Source organism: Hordeum vulgare, chromosome 7H, assembly GCF_904849725.1.
Source record: "Hordeum vulgare subsp. vulgare chromosome 7H, MorexV3_pseudomolecules_assembly, whole genome shotgun sequence".
Lineage (NCBI taxonomy): Eukaryota > Viridiplantae > Streptophyta > Magnoliopsida > Poales > Poaceae > Hordeum > Hordeum vulgare.
Genome location: NC_058524.1, coordinates 627043365 through 627055064, shown reverse-complemented (window position 1 = coordinate 627055064; position 11700 = coordinate 627043365). Strand labels below are relative to the sequence as shown.

Here is an 11700-nt window from a genome sequence, read left to right as displayed (position 1 = left end):
TACTTTGCTTTACCGAGTGCCCGTGGTTTTGTCCTCGGCGAACAACCAGGGACTTGGTGTATGACGCAGAGGGTAAGACGATTAAGCTTTCATTAAAAAAAGCTTGGATGAGGAGATGTAGGCATATTCAACTGAAAACAGTCTTTGAATAGTCAGCCAATTCACTGTTGCTCTTGGTCACATGTCACACTCAACATGAAGGAGTGCTTAATAATCTTCACATTTCTTCCTTTCAGGTTTGGAGAGGACAATTATACCTTGCTCTCTCTGATCGCCCAGCAGCTATAAATACATGCAAACCGGCCGATGGATGGATAACACCAGCACCAGCATCAGCTTGAGCATACCAGCATCAGCGTCAGCTTGAGCATATGGGCATGGAGAAGAAGAGCGTGGTGATCATCGGCGCCGGCGTGAGTGGGCTGGCGGCGTGCAAGCACCTGCTGGAGCGCGGGTGTCGGCCAGTGGTATTGGAGGCGGACAGCGTTGTGGGCGGCGTGTGGGCGCACACCCCGGACCTCACCAGGCTCCAGACCTCGCGGACCATGTACCAGTACACGGACTTCCCGTGGCCGGATTCCGTCACGGAGGAGTTCCCCAACAACCGTCAGGTCGCCGACTACCTCAACGCATACGCTCGCCACTTCGGGGTGCTCGAATGCATCCGATTCGGGCACCGCGTCGCCGGGATGGAGTACGTCGGTGTCGCCGAGGAGGAGGTGGCGGCATGGGACGACTGGGCTGGCTGCGGTGATGCATTCGGCTCCGGCAACGGCAAGTGGCGCCTCACCGTGACCGACGCCCAGGGTCTGGTGCAGGTAAAGAACTAGATATAGCACTCCACTCCAATGCAACAACACATGCATGTTATCTAGTAATTAATCTATCCTAGTAGTTGTTTTTCACACACGTACGTGATTGTTTGTTTGTAAACTTTCTTTCATTTCCTTAATTTCTCTAGGTACACATGGCAGACTTTGTGATTCTTTGCATCGGAAGGTTCAGCAGTGTTCCCAACATACCTAAATTACCACCTGGAAAAGGCCCTGATGCATTTGATGGAAAAGTCATCCACTCCTTGGATTATTCCAAAATGGGTAGTCACAAAGCCAAGGAGATGGTCAAGGGCAAGCGTGTGACTGTTATTGGCTATGGACATTCGGCCCTTGACATTGCTAATGAATGTGCAAGTTTGAATGGTACTACAAAAAACCAATTCTTCATTTTAAACATAACTCTATTTCTACATTATTCCATATTGTCTATAATGCTTATACTGCATTCATTTTATATATAGTTTACTGCATGAAAAATGAAACCGCATTAATATGTTATTTGTATGCCTTTTTCTTCTTCTTTTCTTTAGGTACCGAGAGACCATGCACAATGGTTGTGCGTACCAAGCAATGGGTCTTACCGGACTTCTATGCTTGGGGTATCGACATATCAAATTTCTATCTAACCCGGTTCGGTGAACTCCTTATTCATAAACCTGGCGAAGGCCTCTTCCTTAGCTTGTTAGCTACCACCTTGACTCCACTGGTACTGCAACATTTTGCCTTTCTTTTTACAAGTAATGACCTTAACATAATTAAAGTGTAAATCTTTGTATTCTAGGCTAACACCTAACAAGTGTATCCTCGTTTTGTGTATGAGTAGAAGTTGATGTTTTCGAAGTTCGCTGAGAGCTACTACTCCATTACAATGAAGCAGCATGACATGGTCCCCGACCATAGCTTTTTTGAGGGGATAGTGGGTGGTTGGGTTGAACTTGCACCCAAGGATCATTACAAGAACCTAGAGGAAGGCAGCATCTTGGTGAAGAAGTCAAAGACCTTCAGCTTTTGCAAAGAAGGTGTGATGGTTGAAGGTGAATCCACGTTAGTAAAGAGTGACATAGTTATCCTCGGAACAGGATTCAAGGGCGATCAAAATATCAAGAGCATGTTCGCATCAAAATACTTCCAGCGTATTTTGATCGGCTCAATATCCATGGATGTATCACTCTACAGGTCTTCACCGACTTACATAATTTTATTTATGCCAAGTATGTATGATAAGTTTCTAATTTATTTGGTATACGTTTTCTTACAGGGATTGTGTACATCCCAAGATACCACAACTCGCGGTCATCGGATATTCCGAGACCTATGCAAATCTCCACACTTCAGAACTACGGGCCAAGTGGCTAGCACATTTTATGGATGGTGGATTTAGGTTACCAAGTGTTAAAGCAATGCATAGGGATGCACTAGAATGGGAGAAGTTCTTGAAGCGATACTCTCATGGCGAATTCCGTGCAGCCTCCATTGGACTTCTTAATAACTGGTACAAAGATAACCTATGTCGGGACATGGGATGCAATCCAAGAAGGAAGAATGGACTTCTTGCTGAATTATTTGAGGTCTCTGGTCCCAGTGATTATATTGGTCTTCACCCTATGTAAGGGTAGATCTGAAGTCATGATTCTCTTGTATGTGTCTTAATTACCAATATTTGCTTGTTCCAATCTGTATATGCTTCTCGCAGGCCATATTACCAGGTGGCATATTATTTATTACAATTAAATAAAATTCTTGTCATTGGTCGTTCCCTATTTGAAATGTCTTTATTGATATTTGTATACAAATGAGAAACTTCATACGGTAACAGTAACAACCAACATCTAAAAAGTTCCCTTCATGACAACTAAAGTCATCGAAAGCAATTATTGGTGACTACCTTCAGGCGGAGGATGTTCACAACCACATGCCTGACATGCCACAAAATTGTTTGTTGACATTCAACATGAAACAATTAAAATTATGTCGGTAACAAACATCATCAAAAAATATATGACTAAGATCAAAAATTGTACTAGTCGAGCCTTAGGAACAATCAAAATGCATAGCTGGAAGAGCATCGTGTTGACGGAAACGAAGAGAAGACGTCCCATGCGGCAAAGAAGGAGGTCATATGTGCCTCTGAAACGAAGATTAGTGGACTCGTCCGTTCAATGGACGAAGGAAATATACTTAATTACCTATCACAATATTTCATCACTAATCATTAATTAATGGCAGGAACAAGTAAGTATTCAAGTGTTCTGCGCACCGGTCTGTGGTGGGATTTATGGACCATCTATATTAATTCAAGTTTTCATATTTTTAAAGGTGTGGTTATTCTATATCTATACAGTGTAAAATCGATTGAAAGGGACAGATCCATCTACTCTTGGCAATTACTATCTAGTATAGTAAATTGCAGTATCGAGTCGTAAAAAAATTAGAAGTATCATATAAGGAACATGCAATTACTATCCTACCTAATGCGATGTGCAACTAGTGTTGTAACAAATATCAATGTGCATTGGACGTATGCATTTTCTAGTTGACAAAGGGACGATTAAAATGCATAGCTGGAAGAGCATCATCTTGATGGAAACGAAGAGAATACATCCCATGATGCAAAGAAGGTGATCATATGGTCCTCTGAAACAAAGATTGGTGGACACATCGGCAGCAACCTCTCAGTATTCAAGTGGTCTGCCCACCGTTTAGTGGAGGGATTTATGGCCCGTCTATATTAAAGTTTTCATATTTGCAAACGTGTGGTTATTCTATATCTATACCATCTACTTTTGGCCATTACTATCCAATATAGTATATAGCAGTATTGAGTCGTCTGAAATTTAGGAGTATCATAAGAGGAACATGTAATTACTATCGTACCTAATATGATTTACAATTAGTGTTGTTCCAAATATCACCGTGCATTGCAAGTATGCATTTTCTAGTTGACAAAGGGATAACTATCCTTTTTCTTCATATCCTACTTTCTTTGTGTTGTAATTTATTTTGTAAGGAAATGAGGAAAGCCAACAAACTTTTATTTATGTGATACTCTTCGAAGAAAAGCTAAACAATGAGTTTGTGCACTTGCGGGTGTGGCAATGTATTCCACCCACTTCACGATCATTCTCATTCCACCTCTCTCTAAAGCAGGTGTAAAGTTTCGAGTCCTCTAGAATTTCACCAACTATTCTTCGTGGCATATACAAAAGGGTGTAGCAGCAGTGATCTATTTAAGCATTTTCCATCGTACAAATGAGAAAATAGTTTATGTTCTACATAGCGCAATTTATTAACTGTCTGCTGCATTCTGCCTGTCCACAAAATTGTCGGGCGCAAAATTACATAGACAACATGTGTCAAGTAGACTACCCAAATGTGATAGTTGAAAATACAGTGTAAGTCTCGTGAGGGAACTTAATTACACAAGATTTCAGCGTTCGACAATAGAATCAAACTACTACAATGTTTTGAATATACAGCACTAAGCTTAAGACAACCTAAATAGCCTTTTTATGGACAAGCGAAATGCTTCCGTAATGTGAATGAATCTTTAGTAATAGTTAGGTGCTTTGAATTATACAGGTTCATCAAACTATCTGGTGTACACTATAGTCTCCATTAGGGTTTCCTTTTCCGTCCCCTATAACCTGGCGGCTAGGGCAAACTTTCATCTCCATGCTTTACTGGCGAGCCTGTCGATTATCCTCCCATCTACCTACCACTATGGCGGTCGTTGGTGAGGCGGGGCATCCTGGTGCCCCCATGCCGGATAGTATTTTAGGTTGGGTGTTTCAAGTCCTCACAAACACGGCGCTCGGGCAAATGGCGGTGCTTCTTTACCGAGTTTCTTCCAGGATCCAATCCTCCTCGAGTTCATCCATCTATTCATAGTCGACGAAGCTCTAGCATAGATTCTTGTTGTCTTCTTGGGGAAGTGAGATTAGGGTTTCTCGTCGCGCGGAGATATTTAGTGTTAGATGCTTTAGATCTATTCATGGTTTCAACGACAACGAGTGTGTCCCCAGAGCGCTGATCCTTTGGGGCAGGTGCATGAAGACTTCCCGACTGTCATCGAGATGGTCAAGCCGGAGTTGATATGGGGGCAGCGATTGTTGGTATTTGATCTAAGGCCCAACGGGCTGTAGTGAAAAGAAAGAAAGAAGAAGAAAAAAAAAGGCCAAAGGATAAACATGAAAGAAACGAGAAAGAGAGGGCCATGATCCAACGAACGTGCCCTCGTCACAACAGAAGTGCCCTGATCGGGGGCACCCTAACCAACGTGGTTTTGGTTCCCTGTCGCCAGCGCACATAAAAGGGTGGGGAGCAGCCGGCACCTGCGAGAGTTTTCATTCACGTACTGTCTACTACTGCTCCCTACATCCCTAAAACCCTATCCGATCTGGGGGAGCGCTGCACGACGGGAAGCTCTGCCCCTGTTCCAGGGCAGTGCCGGTGGCGCCCGGAGGGACGCCGCTTCCCGCCACGACCATCTACCCCGAGCCTGCATCACACCTGCATCGAGCTGGCACGGGACATCGCATCGCCTACACCAATGGCCTCGATCATTGGTGGTAAGAACCAATCTCTCTCTCACTTATATATTGTTTAGGTGGTCTAATTACTAGGCATAAGATCCAGTCATATGAATCCTACGGGATTAGTTCTAACAATGGTATCTTGAGCCGTTAAGCCTAGATTAGATCCCTAAGATTGATCTGGTTCATGATTATTGGCGTTTTAATGCCACGGGACAGTGCTAATTATCTCCAAAACGGTTAAATCACGTCTGTTAATGTGTTTATGCCACGCTTCCGCTTTAAGTTTTGCACTTTAGGCACTGTTTCCGAATCGTGATTAAGAAAATAGAAGGAGGGGAGTCAAACGTGTCAAAGAGATCAAGCAATTTCCCTAAGAAGGGGTTCAAGAAGACTTAATGTCGCAAATGGAAAGCATGCTGAAGTTGAAGCTGTGGGCTCCCTCACCTTGAAGTTGCACACTGGTTTCCTACTTCAGCTCAAGGACGTACTTTATGTACCTACATTAAGTAGGAATTTGATTTCAGTTTCATGTTTAGATGATTATGGTTTTCATTGTTCTTTCGGGAAGAAACAATGTTTTTTAAAATATTGTAATAAGGATGTTGGTCTCGCCGTTCGACGAGGCAAACTTTATATGTTGAATCTTTTCGAATATCCTATATGTGTGAATCTCTGTGAGCTCAATATGAATGTATGCAATCATGAAAAAAATGGAAGAAGTACCAATCCTTCTTCGAAATTGTGGCACCGTCGCTTAGGCCACATTTCGAGGGGGGGAATGGAACGGTTGATTAAAGTAGAAATACTTCCTCCACTAGATTTCTCTGACGCGGGCAATTGCATTGACTGCATTAAGGGAAAGTATGTAAAAACAATTAAGAAAGGAGCAGTAAGAGCCACAAGGGTCCTTGAACTTATACATACTGATATATGTCGACCTTTTAACGTAAAATCTGTGGATGGTTTTGATTCTTTCATTACCTTCACAGATGATTTCTCTCGCTATGGCTATATTTACCCCATACGTGATCGGTCTGAAGCTTTGGACAAATTTAAGATTTATAAAGCAGAGGTTGAAAACCAACTCGATCTAAAGATCAAGGTAGTACGATCTGATCGCGGGGGAGAATATTATGGCAGACATGCTCCTTATGGGCAAATTCCAGGACCGTTTGCTAAACATCTTGCTGAAAATGGATTTATTGCCCAATATTCAATGCCCGGTGAACCTCAGCAAAATGGTGTAGCTGAGCGTCGCAACCGCACCTTGATGGATATGGTACGAAGCATGCTTAGTCATGCAAGCTTACAAGTAAACCTTTGGATGGAGGCACTGAAAACAGCTGCACACATCCTGAATCTTGCTCCAACTAAGTCAGCACCGAGCACACCTTATGAGATGTGGACGGGAAAGAAACCGAGCATGAATTACTTGCGTGTGTGGGGTTGCCCAGCTGAAGGTAAAGTATTCAATCCACAAATTAAGAAGTTGGACCCAAAGACAATTAGTTGTTTTTTCATTAGGTACCCTCATAGAGGAAAATGATACCGTTTTTATTGCCCAGGTCACACCACCAAGTTTGTGGAAACCAGGCAAGCGGTATTTTTTGAGGATAATAAAGTCACTGAGGTTAGGGCAATTGATCTTGAGGAGAAGCGGGTGTATGTCCCATCCCCGACTATCCGAGAGAGCTTTATCCCTATGACTATCACGCACGAGACACCGGCTGGTGATCCCGAACCTGAAGTGGACCCTCAATCTGACGAGGAGCCTCAGCATAATGAAGATCCTCCTGAGGATGAGGACTCCCAACCAAATGATGATCCTCAACCTAATGTTAATCCTCAACCTTCTCGGGCAAGAAGAAACACGCATACTAATGAGCCCATGAGAAGATCGCAACGAGATAAGAAAAAGGCCATCCCAAATGATTATGTCACTTTCATGTGTGAGGATGAAAATGACATCGGGAAGGCACAAGATCCGACCTCATATAAAGAAGCCACTAAAAGTGAAGATGTGTCCAAATGGATCGTTGCCATGGAAGATGAATTGAAATCTATGAGCTCGAATGATGTTTGGGACTTAACAGAAGTTCCCGATGGAGCCAAAAGGGTAGGCTGCAAATGGGTCTACAAAACCAAATATGACTCCAAAAGGGAACGTTGAAAGGTTCAAAGCGAGACTTGTAGCAAAGGGTTTTACACAGAGAGAAGGGATCAACTATAAGGAAACCTTCTCACCTGTCTCGGCAAAGGACTCCTTCAGAATAGTCATGGTACTTGTAGCTCATTATGATTTAGAGCTGCATCAAATGGATGTCAAGACGGCATTTTTGAATGGTGACTTAAAAGAAGAAGTCTACATGACTCAACCTGAAGGTTTTGTCATGGAAGGAAAATAACATATGGCATGTCGTTTAAAGAAATCCATATATGGCTTGAAGCAGGCTTCAAGACAGTGGTACCTAAAGTTCGACAAGGTTATTAGAACTTTTGGTTTTAAAGAAAATGAAGTGGACAACTGCATATACGTCAAGTTCAAAGGCAGTAGGTTCACAATTCTAGTCCTATATGTGGATGACATTCTGTTGGCTTGCAGTGATAAAGATATGCTGCAAGAGACCAAGAGATTTTTGTCCTTGAATTTTGACATGAAGGATCTCGGTGAAGCCTCGTATGTCCTTGGCATTGAGATTCGTCGAGATAGGTCCAATGGAACAATAGGACTATCACAGAAGGCATACCTTGAGAAAGTACTAAAGAAATACAATATGCATAAGTGCTCTTCTACACCTGCCCCCATAGTCAAGGGTGATAAGTTTGGGACATTCCAATGTCCAAGGAACCAAAATGAAACTGATCAGATGAAGTCGGTTCCCTATGCTTCCGCTGTCAGAAGCATCATGTATGCTCAAGTGTGTACACGCCCTGACTTAGCTTTCGTAACCGGGATGCTTGGCAGATTCCAATCTAATCCAGGACCGGACCACTGGAAGGCCGCAAAGAAAGTCTTCCGTTATATGCAAGGTACTAAAGATTTCATGCTTACATATAAGAAGTCCGATAACCTGGAAGTTATTGGTTACTCAGACTCTGATCTTGCCGGGTGTGTGGATAGCAAGAAATCCACGTCAGGTTATATATTCACACTCGCCGGTGGAGCCATATCGTGGAAAATCTCCAAGCAAACGATAGTTGCCTCATCTACGATGCAGACAGAGTTCATAGCATGTTTTGAGGCCACTGGGCAGGCTGTATGGCTAAAGAATTTTCTTCCCGGACTTAAGGTGGTTGACAGCATTTCCAAACCACTCACATTGTACTGCGGTAATGAACCCGCAGTTTTCTATGCCAATAACAACAAGTCAAGTGTTGCTGCCAGGCACATTGACCTAAAGTATCATGTTGTTCAACATAGAATCCAGGATCAAACTATTAATGTTAAGCATATCAGTACGACACGTATGCTTGCGGATCCGCTCACTAAAGGCTTACCACCCAATATATTTCGTGAGCATGTAGCCGGCATGGGATTATTGGAAGCCTCTTGATTCTGGAATAATGGGACCACTAATATAACCACTCCCCATTAAGTAATATGTATTCCGTTTCGAGATAGGATGAGTGCTATGAGTATGGAGGTTCAATGGCATGTCATTTTGTCGTTGTAACACCTTGCTCTGGTACATCATTCCTATGGAGAATGGACAAATGTTAATGAGCCTAACGATCAAGGGGGAGAATGTTGGTATTTGATCTAAGGCCCAACGGGCTGTAGAGAAAAGAAAGAAAGAAGAAGAAAAAAAGGCCAAAGGATAAACATGAAAGAAACGAGAAAGAGAGGGCCACGATCCAACGAACGTTCCCTCGTCACAACAGAAGCGCCCTGATCGGGGGCACCCTAACCAACGTGGTTTTGGTCCCCTGTCGCCAGCGCACATAAAAGGGTGGGGAGCAGCCGGCACCTGCGAGAGTTTTCATTCACGTACGGTCTACTACTGCTCCCTACATCCCTAAAACCCTATCCGATCTGGGGGAGCGCTGCACGACGGGAAGATCATCACCAAGCTCTGCCCCTGTTCCTGGGCAGTGCCGGTGGCGCCCGGAGGGACGCCGCTTCTTGCCACGACCGTCTACCCCGAGCCTGCATCGAGCAGGCACGGGACATCGCATCGCCTACACCAATGGCCTCAACCATTGGTGGTAAGAACCAATCTCTCTCTCACTTATATATTGTTTAGGTGGTCTAATTACTAGGCATAAGATCCAGTCATATGAATCCGACGGGATTAGTTCTAACAGTGATAACCTCACATCGGCGGCTTGTCCTAGTGGTGATAGGGGTCATTTGGTGGTCTCAAAATATTGATGTATTTGTTAGTATGGTTGAGTTGCTTTATATTTACGATGCACTTTGATAATATATCTGAATCATTTTCGAGATGGAAAATGTTTCATGTCGGACTAACAGCCTCGCGCTTGGCCGGTCGCCTTCTCAGACAACCCTTATTTAGCTGGAAACGTCATCCATACTAGAAGAATCCTTGAGCCTTATCTTCTTTCCTTTTGTCTTCTTCCCCGTTGGAGACGCCGTTTCTTTTCTCATGTTCATGGCTCGTGCCACTCCTTGTTCCCCTAGCGACCAAGGTGAACATAGAGGGATGGTTGACGACTATCAAGTGTCCTACAACATATTTATAGGCAGCGTGTCGCGACAGAGTCATTAACGGCGACCACCCGGGAACACCACCAGTGCTAGAGAAGGCGTGTCCACTTGCTACAATTGTTGACGGGGACAACGACACGGGGTGCTGAAACCAGCGTTTCAGGATCCTAGAAGCAGCATCACATGATGTTGGAACCGGCTATTGAATTTGTTTGAGATCCTCAATGGCGGACAATTTTTTTACTGCAACTGGCTTCATTTTTTGCTGGAACAGGCAATAAAATTGGTTCTGTTCGGGGCACGACACTCGAGGATTTTTGCAAGAATCGGTGGTGATGTATGTTACGGTGGGTGGTAAGAAATGCTACAACCTCTCGTGGTGCTGGAATGAAGGTGGTCGGGGTGACCACCAGATTGCGCTTTATTGCAATTTGTCAGTTCTTTGAGGGGATCAACGCTGCCAGATACTGGAACCGGCGAGACCATGGAATCAATTTTTCTGAGCGGGTAAGGTTATCTGCGAGGGCAGCGAGCGACGATGCGCTGGCGCTGCCGAGGTGTTGCGAGCTTGGTTGCCCCGAGCGGTTGTGTGGCAAGGGCGGGCGGCCCAACGTATTGGTGAAAGAAGGGCTCGATGCGGGGTGGGGACGAAGCAAAAACAGCAGCATCGGGCGGCTGCACGACGACCGATAGAAAATTTGGGCGGCCTACAGGCCCGTACGACCCACCGTAAAAAAAAGTCAGTTGGTTGTTGTCGTGTTGCTTGCGTACTGGGCCCTGTTTGGATACTCTAACTCGGTTAGAGGTTAGAGTTAGATTTTAACCCTAGACTAACCCTAAACTAATTCTTACCAAAGAGGTGTCTGGATTGCAGGGTTAGATTGTCCATAAATGCATTTTTTCCAATCATTTGGCTTCATTAACCAGGAATTGGTGTGGTGAAGGTAGAGGGAAAAGTAACTTTTTCTGGACTCTATCTAACTCTAACCCAAATAAGCACCTCTTGAATGGATTACTTCTTTTGGATGGGTTAGATGCATCTAACCAACTCTAACCCTCCTGTTTGGATGTTTTGGGGTCTGTTCACTTCAATCTAATCAACTCTAACTCTAACTCATGAATCCAAACACAGCCGTGGACGACAAGCCAAAAGTGTAAGGAGATTCATTACAGAGAATAACGCGAATGTACGTTGATTTTTTCAGACCGTGAGAAGGGTCCTGGACATGGATGCGTCATGGTGCCCGTGAAGAAAGCAACTTTGACGATACAACCATACACGTACGAGAAGACTGACCGGTGACTTCCCTTACAAGATCAACACCATCCCTGTTGTAGTATTGTGCCACACAGTATCGTCGCCGTCCACCAAAGATTCTATCCGGAATATTACTTCAAGCAAACAGCCGCCAATGTCATGTGGGAAACGTGAAGAAAATGATGGCTCCATGTCGACACATGAATGGCGAGCACGCCGACGACGGCTGCGACCAGAGCTTAATCAGCGGAAGGTCTCCGTCGACTCTCTAGTGGATCAGCGTTGGGACGAAAGACAAGGGCTCCTTGTATATATGATGGCTTCAACTTCATCTCTCGCTATCTTCAATGATGACTTCAACGTCGTCGCTGAATAGACGATTGCTTCAACGTTGGGACCAGA

At 44.2% G+C, this 11700-nt stretch overlaps 1 protein-coding gene across 1 annotated transcript; it reads left to right on the top strand.

The window, feature by feature from the left end:
- The first annotated feature begins 316 nt into the window (after positions 1-316).
- On the top strand, positions 317-2599 carry LOC123410680 (probable flavin-containing monooxygenase 1). Its single transcript, XM_045103620.1, has 5 exons — positions 317-818; positions 962-1199; positions 1367-1542; positions 1660-2012; positions 2095-2599. The coding sequence occupies exons 1-5, from the start codon at positions 372-374 to the stop codon at positions 2444-2446; spliced, it is 1566 nt and encodes a 521-aa protein (XP_044959555.1). The 5' UTR covers positions 317-371; the 3' UTR covers positions 2447-2599.
- The last annotated feature ends 9101 nt before the right edge of the window (positions 2600-11700 follow it).